At 56.0% G+C, this 21,945-nt stretch overlaps 1 protein-coding gene across 2 annotated transcripts in view; it reads left to right on the plus strand.

Moving 5' to 3' along the window:
* The window catches only part of TANGO2 (transport and golgi organization 2 homolog), a 48,322-nt gene continuing 26,377 nt past the window's right edge, over positions 1-21,945 (plus strand). The window contains exons 1-3 of one of the 2 annotated variants that reach the window (XM_064578034.1): positions 1-127; positions 11,457-11,552; positions 20,755-20,843. In XM_064578034.1, coding sequence (XP_064434104.1) covers positions 11,497-11,552; positions 20,755-20,843 — 145 coding nt within the window. In that variant the 5' untranslated portion in view covers positions 1-127; positions 11,457-11,496. The remainder of the gene's footprint in view (positions 128-11,456; positions 11,553-20,754; positions 20,844-21,945) is intronic. The other variant, XM_045887138.3, reaches the window with a different exon arrangement.

Here is a 21,945-nt window from a genome sequence, read left to right on the forward strand (position 1 = left end):
CGCGGCGTGCCGCCCCGCCCCTGGCGGCGCAACCCAATGGTGAGCGCTCAGAGGGTGCGGGGGCGTGGCCTGGGCGGTGGCGGTGGCGCGCGGGCGCGGCACCCGGAAGTCGGCGGCGGCGGAGGCGGTGAGTGTGCGGCTGGCGGCCCGGGCGGCCGATTCCTTTCCCTGAAGGGCCGGCCCGGGACCCGGGGCGCGGGGCTCCGGGGGGCGCGGGTAGGGAGGGGAGGGACAGGGCTGTACCTCCCCGCCCTGCCTGTTTCCCTTTCCCGAGGCGTGGAATGGAAATCCTACGGCTGGGTCCGGAGAGACCAAACTGACCCTGACGAAGCGCCCCATGCGTTACTCGAAGGCGTTTCCAGTGATCCCCGACAGAATGGGAAGCAGGGTCCATTGGCAGGCCGGGCGGGTCTCGCTGCGGGGAAGCAGAGACTAGCGGGGCCGGGAGCTGCGTGATCGCCGCAGGGTGGGTGGGCTAGGGCCTCAGACACTTCTGAAGTCCTGAGTCACGGTGCCACCACCCTGTGGCCTGTTGCGGGGCAGCCGGGTGACAGCTTATGTTTGTCTCAGTAGGCAGCAAGTGCTGGGTCATGCCTGCGCTTGGACACGCCTTTTCTGGGGTGGCTCAGTTAGACCATCCCCCCAGGGTATCAGGGGTGGGTGCTGGGCAGGGTTGCGCCTGGGGCAAGGGCTGGCCCTGGTGCAAGGGCTGGCCCTGGTGCTTGGCTTTAAGACCCCCTTCCCCGACCCCAGCGGTGTCAGGTGCTTCATGGCCTCCCTCGGGGCCACAGCTTTAGAGTGAACCTTCTGCCCTTGGACTAGTCCGTGAGCCTCAGCCCTTTTCCTCCAGCAGGGATATCACATGCTGGGCTCAGGCCTGGCCTGGCGTCCTGCTCCCAACCTGCTGACTGCTGTTTTGCTGCTGCTGTTTGGGCTCAGAGCTTTCTTCCATGAGGCAGATGTGACGTGATGGCAGCTATAAGGGGTGGCTGCAGCTGGTAGCACTTTGGAAATGCTTTCTCGAACTTGCTTGTTAATCCTCTGGGCAACCTTTTTGGGCAAATGTTCATTGGTTGGCTGCTGTCTACAGTGAAGAAAACTCAGGCTGAGGGGCAAGTGGTGTTCCCAAGGTCACTCAGAGCCAGGGCCAGGTCCCAGCGCCTCCTCTCCACCTGGGCCACTGTCTCAGGGTCTTGCCTGCTTTGGGTGAGCTGGCTGGTGAGGTGGAGGCAGGAGGACACAGCAGAGCTTCTGTCCCCTCCTCTCCAGGATCCTAGTGCTCCCGTCTGGTGGGTGGGCTGCCCTGGTGCCCCCACCTTATCTGGCCTTTGAGTATTAGCCCCAGTCCTGTGCCTTCATGTTCCTGGCATGTCCACAGACTGCGGGCCACTTAGACTGTCCACTGCTGCTGCCACTGTTTGCTCTGATGTGTGGTGACAACAGCCTTCCCTGAATGAAGGAAACAGGCTGTCAGTTCTGCCCCGGCTGCCCAGCCCCTGCACTGTTATGCTTGCCTCATGATTCTTTTGTGACCTCGTTCTGTGGGCTTTTTGATCGTGTTTCACCGTGGATGTAACTGTGTGTGGTGTCTTGGGGATTCGCTCCAGTGCCTGACTTCTGTATCAGAGGGTGAAGCTCTCTGTAGGCAGCCCTGGTGCCTGCCCGCACAGGAAGTGTGCCTGTTACTCCTGAGGACTTCCGTGGAGAAACGAGGGGCCTCCAGAGCATGCCTGGAGATAAACGGCCCGTGGCAGGGAGGCTGGGAGGATTTTAAAAGTGGTGGCACACTTGTCATTGACGCTCTAGATGTGCAGGAACTGGGTCCATCCTTTGGCGACATGGCGGTGTGTGAGGGCATCACTGTTGCATCTGGCATTTGTTGGTCCAGACCATGGGGTTGGGTGATGGGCTCCATGAAAACAAGGTCGCCCCAGGTCACCAAGCTGTCTTTCCAGGTTATCATTGCAGTTTTTTTTAAAAGATTTAATTTACTTATTTGACAGAGAGAGACACAGGGAGAGAAGGAACATAAGCAGGGGGAACGGGAGAGGGAGAAGCAGGGAGCCCGATGCAGGGCTCGATCCCAGGACCCTGAGATCATGACCTGAGCTGAAGGCAGACACTTTGACGACTGAGTCACCCAGGCGCCCCTTTATTTTTCTTTAACTTTCTTTTTTAGATTTTCAAAAATGATATATGTGCGCTTAAAAGTAAAAAAGGCCGTTCACCATCTCTTGATGGCTCCTGACACTCAGGGTACATCCTCGTTGGAATACTCCATTGTCTTTTATTAAGCATGGGGGCCGCAGGAGTCACTGTGAGGCTGGGCTGGCCCCTGGCTTGTGGGGAAGCCAGGAGGGGCTAAGGTAGAGGGGCTGCCCTATGTCCACGGCTTTCTGTAATGCTCATTCTTCCCCTCATTGTGTTGCTCCTTTGAACTGCAGGGACAGTGACACTTGGTGTGGAGTTGAATTAGTGCTCCCCAAACATTGTGGAGATCTCAGAAGAGAATATCCCTGTAGAAAATTTGTCATGGTGAAATGCCACTTGGTCAAAATGACAAAACACAGATTGTAGAATCCTCAGTTGCTGAGCTGGGAGGAGGGTGGGGAGTTGCAGTGGGCCGGCTGCTCAGAATATTTATAGACGTCAGGGCTTTCTCAGCCAGGGCCCCCGAACAGCACAGCGACACTGTGTTCCCATGTGTGTTTACCTCCTTTGCTGGCAGCTGCTGGGAGGACATTCCGCCTCATGCGAAAAGAGCAGTGCATGCTTTCCAGCTCCTACCCTGGGGGCTGCCACAGTGATCGCACAGGCTGTGCTGGGTGAGGCTGGGGTGTCTGGCTCCTCAGCCCTGTCATGTGAAGCCTGAGGGCCCCTGTCCTCTGCATGGCCCCTCAAGACCAGATAGACGGGCTGGCTAGCCTTGAAAATATATCCCTCAATGTGTAAAGTGCTTGGAGCTGCAGATTCTCTGGTCCAGGTAACCTCTGTTCAGAGCCTTCATGTGCACAGCCAGCCGGTGGGAGATGGATGTGATGTGAACCGGGAGCCTCACTTTCCGGGTGTCTAGGCCCCCTTGGCTGTGTGTGGAGGCCACAATAGCTCCCCATTCATTCATGTGCATCCCTGTCATTCTCTGCTGCATTTTGACCTGGCATGTTTCTCCTCCACTGAGAGGCCTGTTTGCCTTTTCAATTGACAAAAGAAAGTGCTCCCACCGAGGGTGCAGGCCCCCTGCCCCTGGCACCCCAGTTGTCAGGTGTGGTTTTGCTCTCTGCTCAGATGCTGGTGTCATTATGCAGAACTCTACAAGAGCCCTGGCTCTGCTTTGAAGGGTTGGCACCAGGGCTGAGTGCACTTTTGCCCAGTCTCGCATGGACAGCGTCTTTTTCGGCCTTTCTTTCCGCCCTTCGCCGGCCTGCCCGTAAGAGTGCACATGAAGCATGCCTGCTGTTAGCGTGCATGTGTTTTAAACGTTCAGCTCCATGGCTTGTACAGGGAGCCCAGCCACACCACTAGCGTCCATACCAAGAAGGTGTGCCAGCACCCGGATGTCCCGTATTGTTCCCCAGACCAGGTGGCCCTGCCCTGATTTCTGCCCTCAGGGATGAGTTTTGCTTATTTCTGGCTTGGGTACAAATGCTGAGGTGGTGTGCCGTCTCTGCCGTGGGGTTGCTGGGGAGCCGGGGCTCACTCAAGACTCACCTGCTTGCCGCGCTTCATGCTCAGTGCTGGGTGTGATGGGCAGTGGTGGTGGCCCAGCACGATGCATTAGACTTTTAGAAGATTCTATGACTAGCCAAGAGGGAGACCTGTCCTTCAGATACCAGAGCATGTGCTGAAGCTGAGAGGCCTGCCGAGCGTGCCGGACCCCTGTGGAGCCTGGTGACTGGGTGTCCAGGGTATGGCTGAGGTGGGACAGACCTGACGCCTGGCACCTGGGAAGCAAGGGGTACCTCACACCACCCACCGGAGCAGGGCACGGGCTGACCTGAGAACTAAGCCAAAATACAACCATTCAAAGAAGGCAAGGGAAAGGGGCTTTCGCTTTGGGGCAGGGAGGGTGGCCGCTATGCGGGAGCAATGGGAAAACTTGTGCTGAAGGAACAGACTGTTCCTGGTAGGCAGTGCCACAGGCAAGGCTGCAGGACAGGGCAGGCGTGGGAGGAAATATCGGCAGCTTGTGGATCAGACAGGCCGTGAGCCTGCCCACACCACGTGCACTGCAGTACGGATCAGTGCAGCAAAAGCCCAGGATTCAATACCCAAATCGGTGATTCGTGGACACAGACAGGCAGGAATCTGTAAGATGCGCAGCCCCTGGGAGTTGCCAGTGTAACCATGGTGAGAGTGTTTCCTGCCACCCCGAGGAGGGCAGCAGCGGCAGGTTGTGGTGCTGGCGGGACGCCCCCTTGCCCAGCCACTGGTACCTGTACTGGATGTTTGGAGGGAGTTGGGCCAGGTCTGCTCACCTAAGAGCATCATCCTCTGACCAGCCATTCTGCCCCTCTCCGTCTCTGTCCTAGGAAGGTCCTCAGCCCATTTGCAGAGCATGTGCTCCCACAGGAGCTGCTGGTTGTGGCCACAGGAGGCGTGGAGCCTTGGGCTCGGGATGGACGAGTGGGCAGCGGGTGTGGGAGGACGGGTGGGCTGGGAGGAAGGGAAGGGGGCAGGCCTTGGTGCAAACGCTGGAGGAGATGGTGCTGGTTGGTGTGGGGTGGGTGGCCGGCACAGTTGGTACGTGATGCCCATTAGCCCCCAGGCAGGGTGGGCCAGCAGCTGGGTGGCATCTGGAGTGCACAAGAGGGAGATGGGGGTTGGTGACCACCCCCAACAGTGCTGAGGTCTCCCCGTCCCCTAACCAGGTCCTTCCCCGTCTGGGCTAGCGGTGACAGTGAGGTCCGGTCAGCGTGGCCCTTGGGCCCCACATGCCTACTCTACCAGTGAGCCTCTATGAAATTGCAGACCTGCCTTCCTTGGCAGCGGAAGCAGATCCTCACCATTGGTCCATCCAGGTGCCAGGCCTTGTGCCCACACGGCGCTGACCTGAGCCACGGCAGCCATCACCGCATCTCTTGGCATGTGGCTCTGACCACTGGCTGGTCTGCCTGCCTGCTTGAGTCATTTCCTTGTCATGCTCATGTTAGACGCCGTGTGGACTGAGGTTTGGGGCTTGACTCAAGTGAAGAGCCTGGCTATTCTGAAAGAGGGAGTGTACCTGGCTGCACTTGGCTGTTAGGACAGCCCTGTTGGTTCCTCTGGAAGACAGGCGAGGAAGAAGGAGTCCCCCGGCTGGAGAGGGCGGGTTTCAGAGGCAGCGGGGTGAGCAGGCAGGATGGAACATGCAGAGAACTCTCGAAAGCCTTATCAGCAGAGGGGCTGGGAGTGCCTGGAAAGCTTCCATGCCCATGCTGAGACTGACTGCCGGACTCATGACCCATTCTTCCAGTTTTGCATTACCAGGTGGTTAGAGCAGGGGAAGGCAGAAGTTGGGATCCGGGAAGACTTCCTCTGGCTTACTCAGAGAGAAGAAAGGGGAAGCCCGTGGCTTTGGTTTGAAGGGAACTTTTTGCTTTTGCCTCACACCTCGTAGGTCCTTCCGGCCGGGGCTCAGGTGTGCCCAGGGACTGTAGGTGTGTGCAGGGAGTGCAGGCCCTGGGCTGCACAGGTGGTTACCCTGGATCCGCCTGGGCTCCCCGTGCAAGGACCTGGCAGAGGTGCACGCTCAGGCTCGGGGAGGCCACCCCAGGGGACGCAGTGCTTCCTTCCACAGTGTGTCCTGGGCAGGCCAAGGACACAGCGGGCATCCCAGGCTGAGTGCGCAGGTGTGAGGTGTGGTGTGGGTATGCTGCTCTCATCCGTGCATGTACAGCCTCATGCACCTGCTCAGCCTGAGTCACAGTCCCTGGGTTGGGGGCCTTTGTCGGATGCCATCAGAGAGAATATGCTTCAGAGCTGCAGCCTTTCTGTTCCCCACAGGACTTCATGCGGGCCCTGTTCAATTCCAGAAATGTCCTGGGTAGTTTTTTTTTTTTTACAACAGAGTCGTCACTGGGTCACGGAGGTCAGCTCTTTATGTGAAATCTTGGTTGTGACAAAGATTGCCTGGTTGTCGTGTGCAGCTACGAGAGACTGTGTGAGTTCTGGAATGTGGTGTCGCTAGGAAGCCGTGGTGGATGCTCCAGGGGCTGGGAGCTTGAGCGACTGACTGCTGTTGCCACCTCCTCAGCAGTGGGGCCCAGCCCCCTGGTTTTCTTTATGGAATAGTCCAGGCCATGATAAGCGCCTCTTCGGGTACACACAGTGTGAAATGATATGCGCCCCCCGCCCTCAGCCACTGTGCCATGCAGGTGTTTTGGGCACTCGTCAGGACGGTCAGCCACATCATAGGCTCCATTTTCCAGCCCCATTGCTCGCATGGCTTCCCCTCCTTGGTCTGGGCCACTGTCCGGGGTCTTCCATCCCTGTGGGCGGCTCCGAGGCCCGGCTGCACCCTTGAGGTTGTGGCATTTGTGAGACAGCACCCCCGGTGGGACCACGTGTGGACATGGTGACGTTTTGTCACCTATCACTGGCTTTTCCAGGGTCGAGCGCTGAGAGAACAGTGAGATCACCAGGGCCACTGCAGTGGGCATGTTGGCTTCTTAGCGTTTCCACGATGGCGCCGGGGGCAGTGGTTTGTGGATGTGCCAGGGTGGTGTTGGGGTGCAGTGCTGGGGGTATCCTGGCCTTCTGGGGAGCTGCTGGGAGCAGATGCAGGGTCGGGAGGCCCACTTGGTTCCAGCAGCCGCAGGTGCCTGCTCCTTCGCTCTGAGTGCAGCCAGCAGGGACCCCCCACAAGCGCATTGCCGAAGCTCCCGGGGAGAGGGAAATGACCCCTGTGAAGCGCCTGGCATGGGAAAGTTTTCCCCAGCCGTCCTGTCCTTTGCTCTGTGACAGCGGGGGCCCAGCCTTCTCTGGGTCTGTGTGTCACCCTCCCAGAGAGCCAGATTCTGTGGCACCTGCCCCTTTTCGGCAGGGGTATTCTTTTCCATGCGCTGGGTTGCCCGGCTGCCCTCCTGGTTGCTGTGAGGCCAGATGAGGGAAAAGGAGGGAAAGTGAGCCCTTTCCTTGTGGAAAGGATGGGTCTGTGACTTTTAAGTACCATCTGCAGGCCTGGGGGTGGGTGTGCACATCACCATTGTAGCTTCCTTCGCCTGCTGGGGCCCAGCATCCTGGGCACAACAGGCAGAGGTGGGGTGCAACTTCCTTCAATGCTTGGACGCTGCCAGGCTTCACTACCTTAAGGTGTCCCCGCCGAGGTTGCCAAGGTCCACAGGTGAGGTTCCTGATCAGACCTCCCCAGGACCTTCCTGCCTGTCTCTTCCTCTAGCCGTGGGCTGGCTCTGGCTTGGGGGCTGCCATGGGCATGCAGACACTCCACAGAGGGCCTGGGCTTGCATTCCTGGCGGAGGTGGGGACGAGGGGGCACGGGGATGTCACTGAGGAAGCCAGGCACGCTTTTGCCCGGGATGCTGTCCTCCCTTACGCACTTCATCAGCTCGGGTGTCCTTCAGGGGTGAGCTCCCCATGACAAATGGAGAAGCCACCAAGCATGGATGAGCCCCAGCCCCATCTGGCAGGGTGGGGCCTATAGAAGCCCTTCCCTATCTCTTTCCCACTGTGCCAGCCTTGGAACCCTGGGAAGTGGAGAGCAGTGTTTTCTTAGTGCCCCAAGTGGCCAGGCAGGCAGGTGTGCAATGGCAGGAGCAGGACTCAGTTTGCCCCTGTTAGCAGTTCCAGCCTCCTGCCCGCCCTGTGTCCAGCCGGCGGGAATGGTAACTGGGACCACAGTGTCTGTACCCGGAGCTCGCTCGGGGAGCCCTGAATGTCAGCAGGAGTGAGACGGTGGCCCAACAAGTAGGGTGTCGGAGGATTTCACTAGGGCCTGGGTGGGGGCATGCTGGGAGAAGGGCCCTGCACCTATGGGACCTGCCTAGGTGAATGAGATTGCGGGGGTGGTGGGACGTGGAGCTGAGAAGGGGTGGGGCAGTGGGCAGCGGGCCTGGCTTGAGTGGGGGGCGAGGGATTGGAGAGAAAGGCAGTTCCTGATGGTCCCCTCCCCAGGGGCTGGCTTTCCTCTGGTCCTTCCCTCCCAATGACCACGTCTTCATCGAGGCCGCAGCCCTGGGCTTTGTGCCCACACCTCTGGCGCCAGGCTGCCTGGAGACCCATCAGTGGCCTTTCCTCCAACCACAGAGCCCTCCCTGCTACCCCTGTCTGGAGGGCAGGTCTGCCACCCACACAGGCTGGCTAGGATGGCAAGGTCCTGCAGCCAAGTTGGAGGGCTCTACTTCTGGCTTGTGAGCATCAGTAGCCAGAGCTGCCCCCAGTGGATGGCCTTGCCCAGCAGCTGGGCACACAGCCCAGTGAGGTGCACAGCAGGCCAAGGCTTACATGAGGGCCTCATCTGACAAGAGCTGCATGTCCTTGGTGGGGCAGCATGTCCCTGGTGGAGCAATCCTCAGAACAATCCTCTGTCCTGGTAGGGCTCTGGGTGGGTGGGATTTCAGAAGTGATGGGTTGGCAGGACTTCTCCCACTGACCACGGTTGGCCTGGTTGCCACAGGCAGTGCCGGTTGGCCTCTCCTGCAGTATTCTCATTTGTGGGAGAGACTAGCTCCCTGGGAGTGAGAAGGCCTGTGTCTTCTGTGCTGGACCACGGCTGCGTGGCAGGTTCCCATCCCCTGCACCTGGCAGGTGGGGCCCCTCAGGAGGCCCCACATGCTTCCTACCTCCCTGCACAGCGTTCTGGACAATTTGATCTGTCTCATCAGCTGTGTCTAATCTGCTCATCTTAAATCCACTGCTGAGTTTTAATCTGTGGTTTCTATAGCTTCTGGTCCTAAAAGTCCTTTCTGGTGCTTTGTGAACCTCCTGGTTTACTCTTTCTCACATCCTTTTCCTGCAAATACTCTCAAGCTTCTTTTTCTGCAGTGAGAGCCTGGTTGGTGTGGGGATCCGTTTCTGCTGGTCTTTGCTTATGGCGCTTTGTTTTGTTATGTGGTGTTCTTTCTGACTGTCCTGCTCTTTGTCCTTGAAATGATTTGTGAGACTTCTCAGAGGTCTAGCATGAAGATGAGAACTTCGGTTCTCCAGGTGCCTAGGAGCACTACCAGTGTGGGAGCCCTTCCATCCAAGTCTTGGCATGAGGATCCCTGGACCCCCAGTGTGGCCCCGGCTGTGCTCTTGTGGCTTCTCAGGGACTCTCCCCACTTTGTGTGCTGTTCCTGTGGCCCCTGGGGGTGGCTGTGGATAGAGCCCCCCCTCACCCTAGGAGGGCTGCCTTTCAGGGTCCCAGCTCCACTCAGGGGAGGGTATCCTACTACAGCCCCATCTTGGGGACAGCCCTGGGCCTCGTCTTCAGTCTCCCTCACCTTGGGCGACCAGAGCCCAGTTTGCCCAGATGGGCCAGTGCCTCAGGGCAGGAAAAGCCAGTGTACTCCGCTTTCTTTCCTCTCTGGGTTTCCACGTTCTCCGAGATATTGGCCAAATCCTGCATGACCTTGTTAGTTCATGGCTGCTTTTAAGATGTTTTCATATTCTTTCAAGCATTTTGAGTTGTTTTTACTAGAAGGGTCCAGTTCCAACAGCCTGCCCACCAGTCTTGATATCAGGTAAGCCTAGGATGATGGCCCTAGTGGGCACTACCAGGGCAGCCAAGGGTGGGAACCCAGCCTGCTCCTGTCACCTCGGGGCCCTCTTCTGCATCGGGCACTGCCTTTGGCTCCATCTTCCGGCACCCTGCATTTCTGCAGTGGCACTGGTCACCATGGTGATGTCTCACCTGCACAGTCAAAGGTTTTACTGAGGACAGGGTTGGGTCCCCTGAGGCATCACTGATGCTCGTGCCTGTAGGGGCTGGGGGGAACATGGGGCTGAGTCGTGGGGATCCCTCCAGGGCCTGTGGGAGCCAGTGGCGACAGTAGTCGAGTAGATCCTTCCTCCCTGACCCCCTCCCTCTACTTCCCAGGCCAGCCAGACCAGTGAGCCAGAAATGAGTGGAGAGGCAGGGACAGCATGATGTCATCCACAGGAAGACCTCCATGTGGCTCCGAGCTGTGGTCGTGTCCACGGGGCCAGCCTCAGGCTTTGGCCCCTCCTTGGCTCTTCCATGCTCTGTGGCCAGAGCCCCTGCCACCTGTCCACCCACCCACCCATGCTTGGGTGCTGGCACAGCTTAGATGGCAGGGTCGGCGTGGTGGGAACGTCCTCCTTCTGAGTCCCAAAACAGAAAATGTTTTGCTTCGGAGACCCAAGACCTGGGAGAAGTTGTACTGGCATAGAGGGGGGCTCTCACCTCTCCTCTGTTCACCTGCCCAATCCTATGGCCGGGGTGCGCCTCTCTCGGGACTGTCGTGTGTGGGTGGTGGGGACCCTGGCCTGGGGCAGGGAGCTGGAGCCCCTCTCGGCCCACTCCTGCTCCTCCCATGCCTAAAGTACCCTCCCCTCCCCCCACCTCCGTGTGGCTTCTCCAAGGCTTGGGGGCAGAGGGTTTGGAGTGGCACGGTGTTCGTGGTTTATGTTGAAACCTGGAGCAAGGATGGGCAGGGTCTGGGCATCTCATCCCACCTTCTCCCAGCTGGGGCCCAGTTCACAGACCCTCTTTAAAGATGCGGACCCCAAACCTTGCTCTAGTAGGTGCTGTGTTCTGGGCGGGGGTGAGGGGGGTGGCAGGGTCCTGCACGGACCCTCCCCAGTCCCAGGGCTCCCCAGGCTAGTGCACTTGGAGCTCAGTGGACACACAGTCACACACATGCACGCAGACATCTGCGGAAGCACACACTTGCAAACACCCACACATAACTGTACACTTGCACATGCACGCAGACCTCAAGGCCTCATGTACATGCACATACGCCGAACACTCCCTCACCCCCCTTGCTCCTGAGGCTCTTCTGGGGGCATCTTTTTTGGCTCCCTTTAGTGTCTCCGCAGCCTCTGTGTTGTCTGTTCCCTGGCTGCGGCCGCTGGCTCTGCTCTGCAGCCTTGCCCTGGCTCAGGCACACATGCAGGGCTAGAGACCCTCAGTCACCTTATCCAGGGTCAGTGGCCTCAGGATCTCATCTCTGTTCTCAGTTCGGTTAGGGGAAAAGATCTGCTGGCCCCAGAGGCCGCCAGGTTCTCATTCTTGCTCCTGTGGCCACCCTCCACGTGGTGTGTCCAGGGCCAGTGAGCGTGGCAGGCAGCGGGGGCCAGTCTGGCCCATGCTGATGTGTGTGAGCACTTAGGGAAATGGTTGGGCGGTGCTGGTGAGCGTCACGGTGTCTGGTGTATGGTTCTGCCGTGTCCACAAGGGTCAGGGGCATCCCAGAGGCAGTTCTCTTCTGGGCCAGGGAGCACTGCAGGTTCGGGGAGGCAGTGGTGTGTTGTCTGCTGTTTATTCAACACATTTTTTTTTCCTTTTCCCGCAGACTGGTGACCCTGTGTGAACAAAGCTGCTCTCAGGGACCCATGTGCATCATCTTCTTTAAGTTCGATCCTCGCCCTGTTTCTAAAAATGCATACAGGTAACCCCCTTGCTCTGTGTCTACTGTCCTCCGCTTGGCCTCAGGTGCCCCACAGTCCTCATAGCGCCCAGGTGGGGACAAGCTGTACAGGCTGGGCCTGCCCTGTCCAACAGCAGTTATTCAGTGTGGGATGCAGGAGTGGGTACTGCCAGGTGGCAGGAAAGCTGAACTGACATACAAAGGTGCAGAGGCTTAGCTGCTTAAGGTCGCTGTAGGGGCAGGACAGAGGAGCCATGTTGGGCCAGGTAGGGGCGCAGCCCTGTGGTTTCTGCAGGGGCGCCAGGGGCAGCAGAACTGGCTTGATGAGCAAGAGCCCCATTTATTTATTTATTTATTTATTTTTAAAGATTTTATTTATTTATTTGAGAGAGAGAGAATGAGAGAGAGAGAACACATGAGAGGGGATAGGGTCAGAGGACGAAGCAGACTCCCTGCTGAGCAGGGAGCCCGATGCGGGACTCGATCCCGGGACTCCAGGATCATGACCTGAGCCGAAGGCAGTCGCTTAACCAACTGAGCCACCCAGGCGCCCCACAAGAGCCCCATTTAGACTGGGCTCGTCTGTGTTGCCAGTGGTAAGTCTGGGTGGTGGTAGGAACACAGGGTCTGTGGGTCCTGAGCTGGGGAATGAGGGTGGGGGTGGGGAAGCTGGGAGATCAGCAGAGGAGGTGGGAAACTGAGGCCAGAGAGGAATGAGACATGATCCAGTGCACCCCCTTCCTCCCCATGACCTTGGGCTCTGGATGTGCCCCTCTGTTTCCTGGGGTACCCAGTGGGAATTTTTCCGTGTTTTTCCAAGTATGAGGCTGAGAGGTAACCCACAACCAAAATGACATTTTAAACTGATCACTAGTACGATTGCTTGGAAAGTTTTCATCATTTTGAAATCTATACCAGAAATGATTTGAACCATTTTGATTAGCTTCTTAGACTTGAGTCACCGTGCAAAATTGCACAGACACCATGCTGCCTAATTTTGTGCTGAATGAAACTCATTCCAGGCCAGAAGTTGGGGACTGAAGAGTCCCCAGTGTTCCCATCATGCAGAGGAATGGACAGCAGGGCCAGGCCAGGGTCCTGGAGCTGACCCTGCATGACCCCCAGCAGAATGAACTGGGGTGTAGCCAGTGGGCAGGATCCAGGGGCAGTGATTTGAGCAGGGGAAGTGTAACATCCAGAATTATTGACTATAACAGGATTGGAATGCCCTGGGTGGAACCCCGTCTTCCACCTTCAGGCTGAGAGCCAGACCTTGCCGGAGACGCTCAGCCGCGGCACACTGGATAGCAAAGAAATCGCTGGGGTGCCATGGCAGTGGAACTTGCTAGGAGTCTGCCCTCCGGTGTGCGGGCAACTGTCTCGGGAGGATACTGGGGAGAGGTGCTGGTCACTAGGTGCGTGGGGGAAGCCGCATGTGTAACCGGACTCATCCTTGGGGAGCCAGGCATGTTGCCAGGAGTGTCCTGCGGTGTCTCTTCAGCGCCCTCTACTGACGAAACTTAATATGGTACTAGCCCCAACGTCAGCTCCTTTATCCTGAGGAGGCAGTGAAGGGCAAATTTGGGGCTGAGACATAATAGCGGGATTACTGACATGGTCTACCCCTTTGGCTACTGAGGTTTCATGTGCACCCTTCTGTGCTCACGTGAACTCTCACATACCAACAAAATGACTCTGTTTTGACCTGATAAGGATTTCTCACACGGGGACACGCAGCCTGACAATTCCCTGAGTCTGTTCCTGGCTATATTTACTACCAGATTCAGCCGCAGCCTCCCTGGAAATGCTGTTTCCTGAGGTTACCTCCAGTCTCCTGCCAGTAAAATAAACATGGGAAGAAGGAGGAAGGAGGTCTCTCTTGTTTTCGCTCGGGACCTGTGCATCACTGCCAAGACCTCTCTTCATAACGACTCCTTGTGGATTGTGATTCAAGACAGCCTTAATGTTTCTCTCCAGTGTATTCCAAAGCCCTAAGCCAAAACCTAAACATACCACCGCTGGTGACTGACCAAATACACTTGTTGTTTACCCTATTGCGTGGGGGGGTGGGGGCAAGAGGGACTTCCGGTAGCTGCTCCTACTCTAGCTGTGGGGTTGTCTGGCCCTTGAGAATGGGTGGGCTGTGGGCCCTTGGTATTCATGCTTCCATACATGTGTGATAGGAGAAAAGGATGGGAGGAGCAGGGAGGGGGCCGCATGGGAGGGACACTGCAGCAGGGCCAGTGAGGAGAGGCCAAGCCTGGGCCTGTCAGAGATTGGAGAGGGGTTCCCGGTGCCTAGAGTGGAATGGGGAGCAGGCCAGGCTCCAGGGCCATCAGTGTGGTGGGGAGGAGGCCCTGGCTAGGCAGTGCTGCCAGGAGCCGATGGGGCCAGCAGGACCTGCCCCAGCGTCCCTCACTTGGGCTCCCTCCTGCTTTAGCCATCCCTGTCCTGGCCTGGGATGCACCAGCCTCTGCCCTCCACGTTAGCATGCACTGCTGTGTCTTCATCTCCCCTCCCCCCCCACCTAATAATTGGCAGGAATAGGAGTGTGTGCCATTCTAACCATTGACAAGTGTCCAGTTCAGTGGCATTAAGTACATTCACGTCGTTGTGCAACCATCCCCGCCATCCATCTCCAGAACTCTTCATTGTCCCCAGCTGAATCTCTGTCTCCACCAAACACTGACTTCCCGTTTCCCTCCCCCCAGCCCCTGGCAACCACCAGTCTACTTTGTTTCAATGACCTTGACTACTCTGGGGACCTCATACAAGTGGAATCGTATTTTTATGTGACTGGCTTATTTTATTGAGCATAGTGTCCTCAAGATCACGGTGTAGCATGTGTCAGAATCTCCTTCCTTCTTAAGGCTCAGTAACATCCCACTGTATGCAGGACCACATTTTTATCCATTCATCTCTTGATGGACACTTGGACTATTTCCACTTCTTGGCTATTGTGAGTCATGCTGCCGTGGAGATAGTATACAAGTGTCTGTTTGAGTCCCGCTTTCCATTCTTTTTTGGGGGCGGGTATACCCCGAGGCAGAACTACTGGATCACATGGCAGTTCTGTTTTCGACTTTCTGAGGAACTACCAAATTGATTCCTGCGAGTGTCTTTCGATGGCCGTGCCATAGGCTTCCCAAGCCATGCCAGCCCATGTATCCGTTTGGTGGTGGAGTATGTCTTCACGGTGTGTCATCATTGTTCACTGTCCAGACCAAGTTCTCTCCCACCAAGCCAGACAAACCAGGTGCCAGGGCCACCATCCACTTGGACTCTGCTGCCCACCAAACTGGTCCACATGGCTGGGACCCATCGAAGACCCTGTGCTCCGTGTGCTCTCTTAGGCACCCTCAATATCAACACACATGCAGTGGCCTCTTGGCACTTGGGGTAATGGGAAGCACCTGGTTTTGTTTGTGGGTTGAGCTCATCCCTGCAGTCATTGCTGCTCCAGGGTCAGATGGTTGCGAAGGGGACTTTTATAGCTGGAATGGTGGCCATCCTTGCCATGGAAAGTTGACCTTTGAACAACATGGATTTGAACTGTGCAGGTCCACTTACATGCCGATTTTTTCTTTTTTAAGATTTTATTTATTTATTTGACAGAAACACAGCAAGAGAGGGAACACAAGCAGGGGGAGTGGGAGAGGGAGAAGCAGGCTTCCCGCTGAGCAGGGAGCCCGATGCGTGGCTCGATCCCAGGACCCTGGGACCATGACCTGAGCCGAAGGCAGACGCTTAACGACTGAGCCACCCAGGTGCCCTGACATGCCGATTTTTTAAAGTACAGTACTATAAATGTATTTTCTCTTCCTTATGATTTTTTTTTTTTTTTTTACTCGATTTTTCAAGTGATCTCTACACCCAACGTGGGGCTTGGACTCACAACCCTGAGATCAAGAGTCAGTCATGGGTTCCACCAATGAGCCAGTGAGGCGCTCCTCTTTATGATTTTCTTAATAATGTTTTATTTTTCTCTAGCTTACTTTATTGTAAAAAATACGGTATGTAATATATATAACATATAAAATACATGTGGATTGAACTGTTTATGTTATTGGTAAGGTTTGTGGTGAACAGTAGGCCAGTACTAGTTAAGTTTTGGTGGAGTCAAAAGTTATACATGGATTTTTGGGGAGCCTGGGTGGCTTACTCGGTTAAGCATCTGCCTTCGGCTCAGGTCATGATCCCAGGGTTCTGGGATGGAGCCCCATGTTGGGCTTCCTGCCTAGTGGGAAGCCTGATTCTCCCTCTCCCTCTGCTGCTTCCCCTGCTTGTGCTCCCCCCTCTCTTCCTCTCTCTCTCAGTCAAATGAATAGATAAGATTTTTTTTTTTTAAAGATTTTATTTATTTGACAGAGAGATAGAGAGCACAAGTAGGCAGAGAGGGAGACAGAGGGAGAAGGAGAAGGAGGCTCCCTGCCGAGCAGGGAGCCCGACGTGGGGCTCAATCCCAGGACCCTGGGATCATGACCTGAGCCGAAGGCAGCCGCTTAACTGACTGAGCCACCCAGGTGCCCCTGAATAGATAAGATCTTAAAAAAAAAAAGTTATACTTGGATTTTTGACTCTGCGGGGAGGGCGGTTGGTTCCCTTAACCCCTGTGTTCAAGGGTCAACTGTCTATGTAAATGATTTAAATATCTGCCCTACAGAAAAGAATGAGACATCCTCACCTTTGACGCTGTGGGCAGTGTCACCCACGGCTCTGCCATTGCCAGATGCTGATCTCACGGGAATGTGTTTTCTGACCTCCCAGGAGTCAGTTCCTGGAAGATGAGCCTGTCCCTGTCATGCCCTGCCTGGGATGGCCCAGCGATGGTGGTGCTTGGTCTGTGCCTGCCACTTTGCAGGCCTGCTGGTGAAAGGCATGGCTCCTGAAGCATCTCTCCTTCTCTTGGGCCTCGTTCAAGCATCGTATCATCTGTTTCCCCACGAGAGAAAGTGTAGCCTACCGCGGAGCATGCATCTTGTGGTCTCTTCCCCCCAGATTTGGCAGTCACAGTGTGTTGTTGAGTGACGCTCACCGGGTGCAGGCAGGGAGGGAGCCAGCTCAGCACCTGCCCAAGGAGTGAATGTGAGCATGGCCACTTCTGCAGAGCATCTCCAGGCCTGACGCTGGGCTGGGCCCTGGTGTCATGGATCCCGTGGTCTACACCTCCCATCCCCCATGTCAACATCCCACTGCCCCTCGCTGTTGGGGATACCCATCCCTCCAGATGTGGCAGCGGTCCCCAGGTCACATCCCACTGCTGCCTCCCCGCAAGCACTGCCCTGGCATGACTCCCCAAATGCCCTCGGGCCTCCCAACCTGTCCTCTTGGTGCTGAGCTGGCCCTGGTGAGGTGGGCTCCGTGGGAGTCACTCCATCCTGGGGTTGCTTCTGCCATGGGGCATCATGGCCCCTGCCCAGACGTGGGATTCCCCTGGGTCGTCCCAGCCTCTGCCTCCCATGCCTGTTGTTATGTGGCACTTGGAACCTCCAATTTTTGGTGACAATTATCCAGTGTGAGTACTGTCTGGGCGCCTGTTGTTTCCGTTCGTTTTAAATTTTAGTACGGATATCTGCAGCACTGAGGCAAGGAGCGTAGCAGGTAAGAAACGGTTTTAGCAGCCTGTGAGCTGCTGACTTGGAACTTTTCCGTGCTGGCTGCAGCTTTGCCCCAGGATCCCCATGACCTTGCTCTGTGGAGGCAGCGGTGTTTCCCTGGGGTTCTAGTTATGTCCCTGATTGTAAAGGGGTACGTGCTCTTTGAAAAGAAGTCATACCCTACAGGATGTACAAAGTAAAATGTGAGCTCCCGTAACCCCTGTGGTAGGCTGATGGCTCCCAAGATTCCTGCCCTCGCTGTACACACCAGTGTCATTCATTCCCCTGGTTGTGTGTGGGGCTGTGGGGCTCAATGTGAAGGGATTTTGCCAATGTGACAAAAGTCCCTAATCAGTTGAGTTGGAGTTAGTCAAATGGGAGCAGTCCTGGGTGGCACTGATGTAATCAGAAGAGCCCCCAGGTGGGGCCAAGCCCCTCCTGAAGAGGTAAGCTGCTGTGCTTGGAGGGGCCCATGGCCAGGAACTGGGGGTGGCCTCTAGGAGTTGAGAGTGACCCCGGCCTAGGATGGGAATTCTGCAGCAACCTCAGGAACATAAGATCCCGAACCTCAGCGACACCTTGCTGGTCGGCACCTTGGGTGCTACCTCAGGGGCCACTGAGCAGAGCACCCAGCACATCCCGGCCCGCGCTCCTGACCAAAGACTGAGATGAGAAGTAGACGTTGCTCTGAGCTACTGTATACGGACGCTATGTGTGTGGCAATTGGTGAGGCCCCATAGAAAACCAGTATGCTTCCCATCAGGTAACACTGTCATGGCTGTAGTATAACCACCGTCTTTATCAAAATGTCTGTTTAGACTCATGAGCTAATTCCCCTTGTTGGCTCCAGTCTGGAGGGGCTGCTGGGCGAGCTGTCACATCCTTCTGGTGGCTTCCATGGGACTCATCACTGCTGGTGACATCACTGGGCCATGGGCCTGTGCACCTGCTACCTGGCACTAAACTCTCCCCAGATGGTGCACAGACTTGCCCCTCAGATGGTGCCGAGATCCCCCACCCCATAGTACACAGATTCAGCCCCTGAGATGGTGCCCTGACTCACCTTCTAGACGACACACAACTCACCTGCCAGATGGTGCACACGCCTACCTCCCCCAGATGGTGCACTGACTCACCCCCTAGATGGTATACAGACGCACGCTCCCAGATGGTGTGCAGACTCAGCCATCCCAGATGGTACACACTCACTCCCCAGATGGTGTGCAGACTCCGCCATCCTAGATGGTGTGCAGACTCACCCCCCAGGTGTTGCGCAGACTCTCACACTCAGGTGGTACACAGATCTACCTAGTACCTCCAGACGGTGCACAGACTCACCCCCAGTAGCAGGGTGAGGAGTGCCCATCGATGAGTAATTAGTGGTTTCAGTTGTTAGAACAAAACAAACCTGACTTGCTGTCCTCCGAGCCCCTGACTGGTGGGCATGGCCCCTGCCCCTGGGCGCTGTGGCACAGATGGGACTTTTATTGGTGTTGCAGTATCCAGAAGTGGTGAGTGAGGGAATACTTTCTCTTACTTGGAGCCTTGATGTGGGTACTCATCATGCCCACGTCTCCCAATTAGGTATTTAATGAAATCCCCAACAAACCACTAGCAATTCAGCAAAATAGCGACTCTCATGGCAGAAATAACCGGGCAGTTATTAATATTCCTAGTTATTAACAAATGCGTGTCACTGCTCCTTGTTTTAAAAATAGTAGGGAGTTGAAAATCTTAGGACAAGTTTCTGCTCAGTCAGCTTTTTTTTTTTTCCCTAATTTTTCCTTTTCTGGAGACTTACGTAAGAATCAGAACCAGAAGCCAAAAGCACCAGTCTCCATTTGGGAAGCACCTCGCTGGCCTCCCCGGCCTCCCCGGCCCCCTCTCAGCATAGGTGTCAGGACGAGTGAGCAGAGGAGCGGTGCTTGGGATTCTGAAGGCGGACACTGTTTCCTGACCACGTGGAATGACCTCCACCCACGGGTTGGTGGGGTGCCCGGCCCATACACGTAGCCTGTGGGAGCAGTGCTAGCCAGGTTGGGTCCAGAATTGAGTCGCAGAAGGAAGGGACAAAGCAGATGTGGCAGAAGATAAAAGAGGTCAGGGCCCGGCTGGCTTCTCCCTAAGGCTGTCTTCCTCAGACCGGGCCTGGGGTCCGGCAGGTGGCGCTGCAGAGGATTGTTCTGTGAATGGCTGGGTTTCGTATCAGGGACAGCGACTGCTCCCTAAGTGCCTGTCCCTGAGACCTGGAGCAGCCCAGAGTGCTGTGCCCGGGGGAATAGAACTTTGTTAACTCACATTTTACCACAAGCAAGTGTCCATAAAAATCTTTTTTTTTTTTTTTTTAAGATTTTGATTGACAGAGAAAGAGATGGTACATGTGTGAGCCGGGGGGAGGGACGGAGGGAGAGGGACAGGCGGACTCTCCGCTGAGCAGGGAGCCCAATGCGGGACTTGATCCCAGGACCCTGAGATCGTGACCTGAGCTGAAGGCAGACACTTAACCAACTGAGCCACCCAGGCGCCCCTAAATGTTCATAAATATCTAAGAGTCAATACAAAAATGATTTTTGAAGACTCCTTAGGATCTGACCACTGACTAGACTGACTTGGTTTCAGACCCAGTGTGACCACAGGTGGCCAAGCCGTAGCTCCTGGCCCCGTGTCCTTTGTGCACCTGCCGGTGGTGCTCAGAGGGTCCTTTGGCTGTCCCTTCTTAGACCCAGAGGTCTCACAGACGTGGCAGCCCCACTCAGTCACAGTCTGTGTTCTTATTTAAAAGGGCAAAGCCGACTAGAAACTTTGTTTTCTTTTTTTTTTTAAGATTTTATTTATTATTTGAGAGAGAGAGAGAAACAGCATGAGAGGGGAGAGGGTCCAAGGGAGAAGCTGGCTCCCTGCCGAGCCGGGAGCCCGATGCAGGACTTGATCCCAGGACTCCGGGATCATGACCTGGGCCAAAGGCAGTCGCTTAACTAACTGAGCCACACAGATGTCCAGAAACTTTGTTTTCTTATGTTAAAACTAGAACTCTTTTGAAAACATTGACATCTTCTCTGCTTGCCAACAAAAAACTTGTTGGATTCATAATGCAAAAAACTAGAGAAACACAGAAGTTCTTACCCCACTTCCTTCCCCCAAACACCCCAAAATGCAGGACAGCAGCCTCCAGAGATCCTGTGCTCTGCCGCTGCTCCACATGTCCCCAGGGCCCTTCTGGTGGGCCTGCTCACATTTCCAGGAAGTCAGGGGCTCACTGGGGATGGCCTCGGGGGAAGGGACAGATGGGCAGAAGGGGTACTTCTCTGCCACCGGGGCACCTGGGACATGCCTGTGCAGGTGCTGCTGCCCTTTTTGGGTAAGTGGGGTATGCAGGGTGGGATGGGATATGCGTCTTTGCCCAGCATCGCCTCTCTCTTTGTCAGGGTCCTGGGGTACAGTCTTGGCCGAAGGCTCCCTAGGAAACCCACCTGTCTGGCGCCATCATGATCTTTGTCTCCTGAGGGTTCCTGTCCTCTTTAGGACTTGCCTATGTTGCTAAAGGAGGCAAATTTTCTTTGTTAACAGGAGAAAAAAATGGCTTTTCTGTTTTCCCCTGAGACCGTTGGTCATGCTTTCTCTTTCAGGCTCATCCTGGCGGCCAACAGGGATGAATTTTACCACAGACCATCCAAGCTAGCTGACTTCTGGGGGAGCAACAATGAGGTCCTCAGTGGTGAGTCTTTCCTCGGGGGGCGGCCACAACATGGCAGGAAGTAGGAGCCCCAGAGTGCTTTTAACTGTTACTGGTGCTGCCTCTCCGTGTAAGTGCAGAATGAAGGAGTGGACACTGACTGGTCTCATGGGGGAGGCTCCCAGGTTGGGGTCTGGGGCCAGCATTGAGGTGACCAGCCCCGAAGTGTCTACCCAGCGCCATCCACATGGTTTCATGTGTTGTGGGTTCCCAGAGAAGTAGCTGGAAGGATCAGTTGGTTTTATTTGGATCCACCTTTTCGCTTTGCACGTGTGGTTGGGTTTGTATGAGGTGCAGGTTCACATTCGGTCACTCTGTGAAGCATCGTAGTTGGGGTGTGTGTGTGTGTGTGTGCGCACGCGAGCACATGCATTTCTCTTTACACACCGGCACGCCTTGCTCCAGAGATGGTCTGAATTTGGGAAGCAGAGGCTTGGTTGGAGCACGTTCAGATGGGAGCTGCATGAGGAGTTCCCACAGAGGGAGGCAGAAGCGGAGGTGACAGCTGTGTCCCCTGCTGGCTCAGCGGGCAGCCTCCCTGAGCCCCGTGGACAGAGAGCAGTTTCTGCCCATGGGGCGGACAGGGGTCTACTTGGAGGGCATGTGGACAGGTATTGGCCAGGCCAAGGTCCCTCTGCCTGCGAGCTAGGCATCAGGGAAGCAAAAAGGAACCTGGCAGGGCTGACAGGGGTGCTCAGGTGCCCAGTGGGCTGAGTGGGTGCCCTCAGGGGTCTGGGGACACCAGGTGTGCCCTGCTTCGCCTGCAGCATCTAAAAGCTTGACTGTGGAACTTCTATAGAGGGCCTCCTGTATAGACTGGTTGGGCATTGGTATGAGGAAAACACTGCCCAGGCTGGATCGTTCTGGTGCCATGTGGAAAGAGGACAGGAGTGGGGAGACTGAGGCAGGGCAGTGTCGTGGACAGGAGGTCTGGCAGGTGGTGGGGAAAGCTGTTGTGAGACCCCTCTCACTAAGAGCAAGAGGGAGAAGGCTAGGTCTCTGGGTTATGTCTTGGCCTCCTCAGAAGCTGCGCGGGAGACATTGGAAATGTCTAGATGTGCGGACAGAAGTGGGGGGCCAGAGA

The sequence above is a fragment of the Mirounga angustirostris genome, unplaced genomic scaffold (assembly GCF_029215605.1).
Source record: "Mirounga angustirostris isolate CCGP_5_RB_7025 unplaced genomic scaffold, mMirAng1.0.hap1 SCAF_14, whole genome shotgun sequence".
NCBI lineage: Eukaryota > Metazoa > Chordata > Mammalia > Carnivora > Phocidae > Mirounga > Mirounga angustirostris.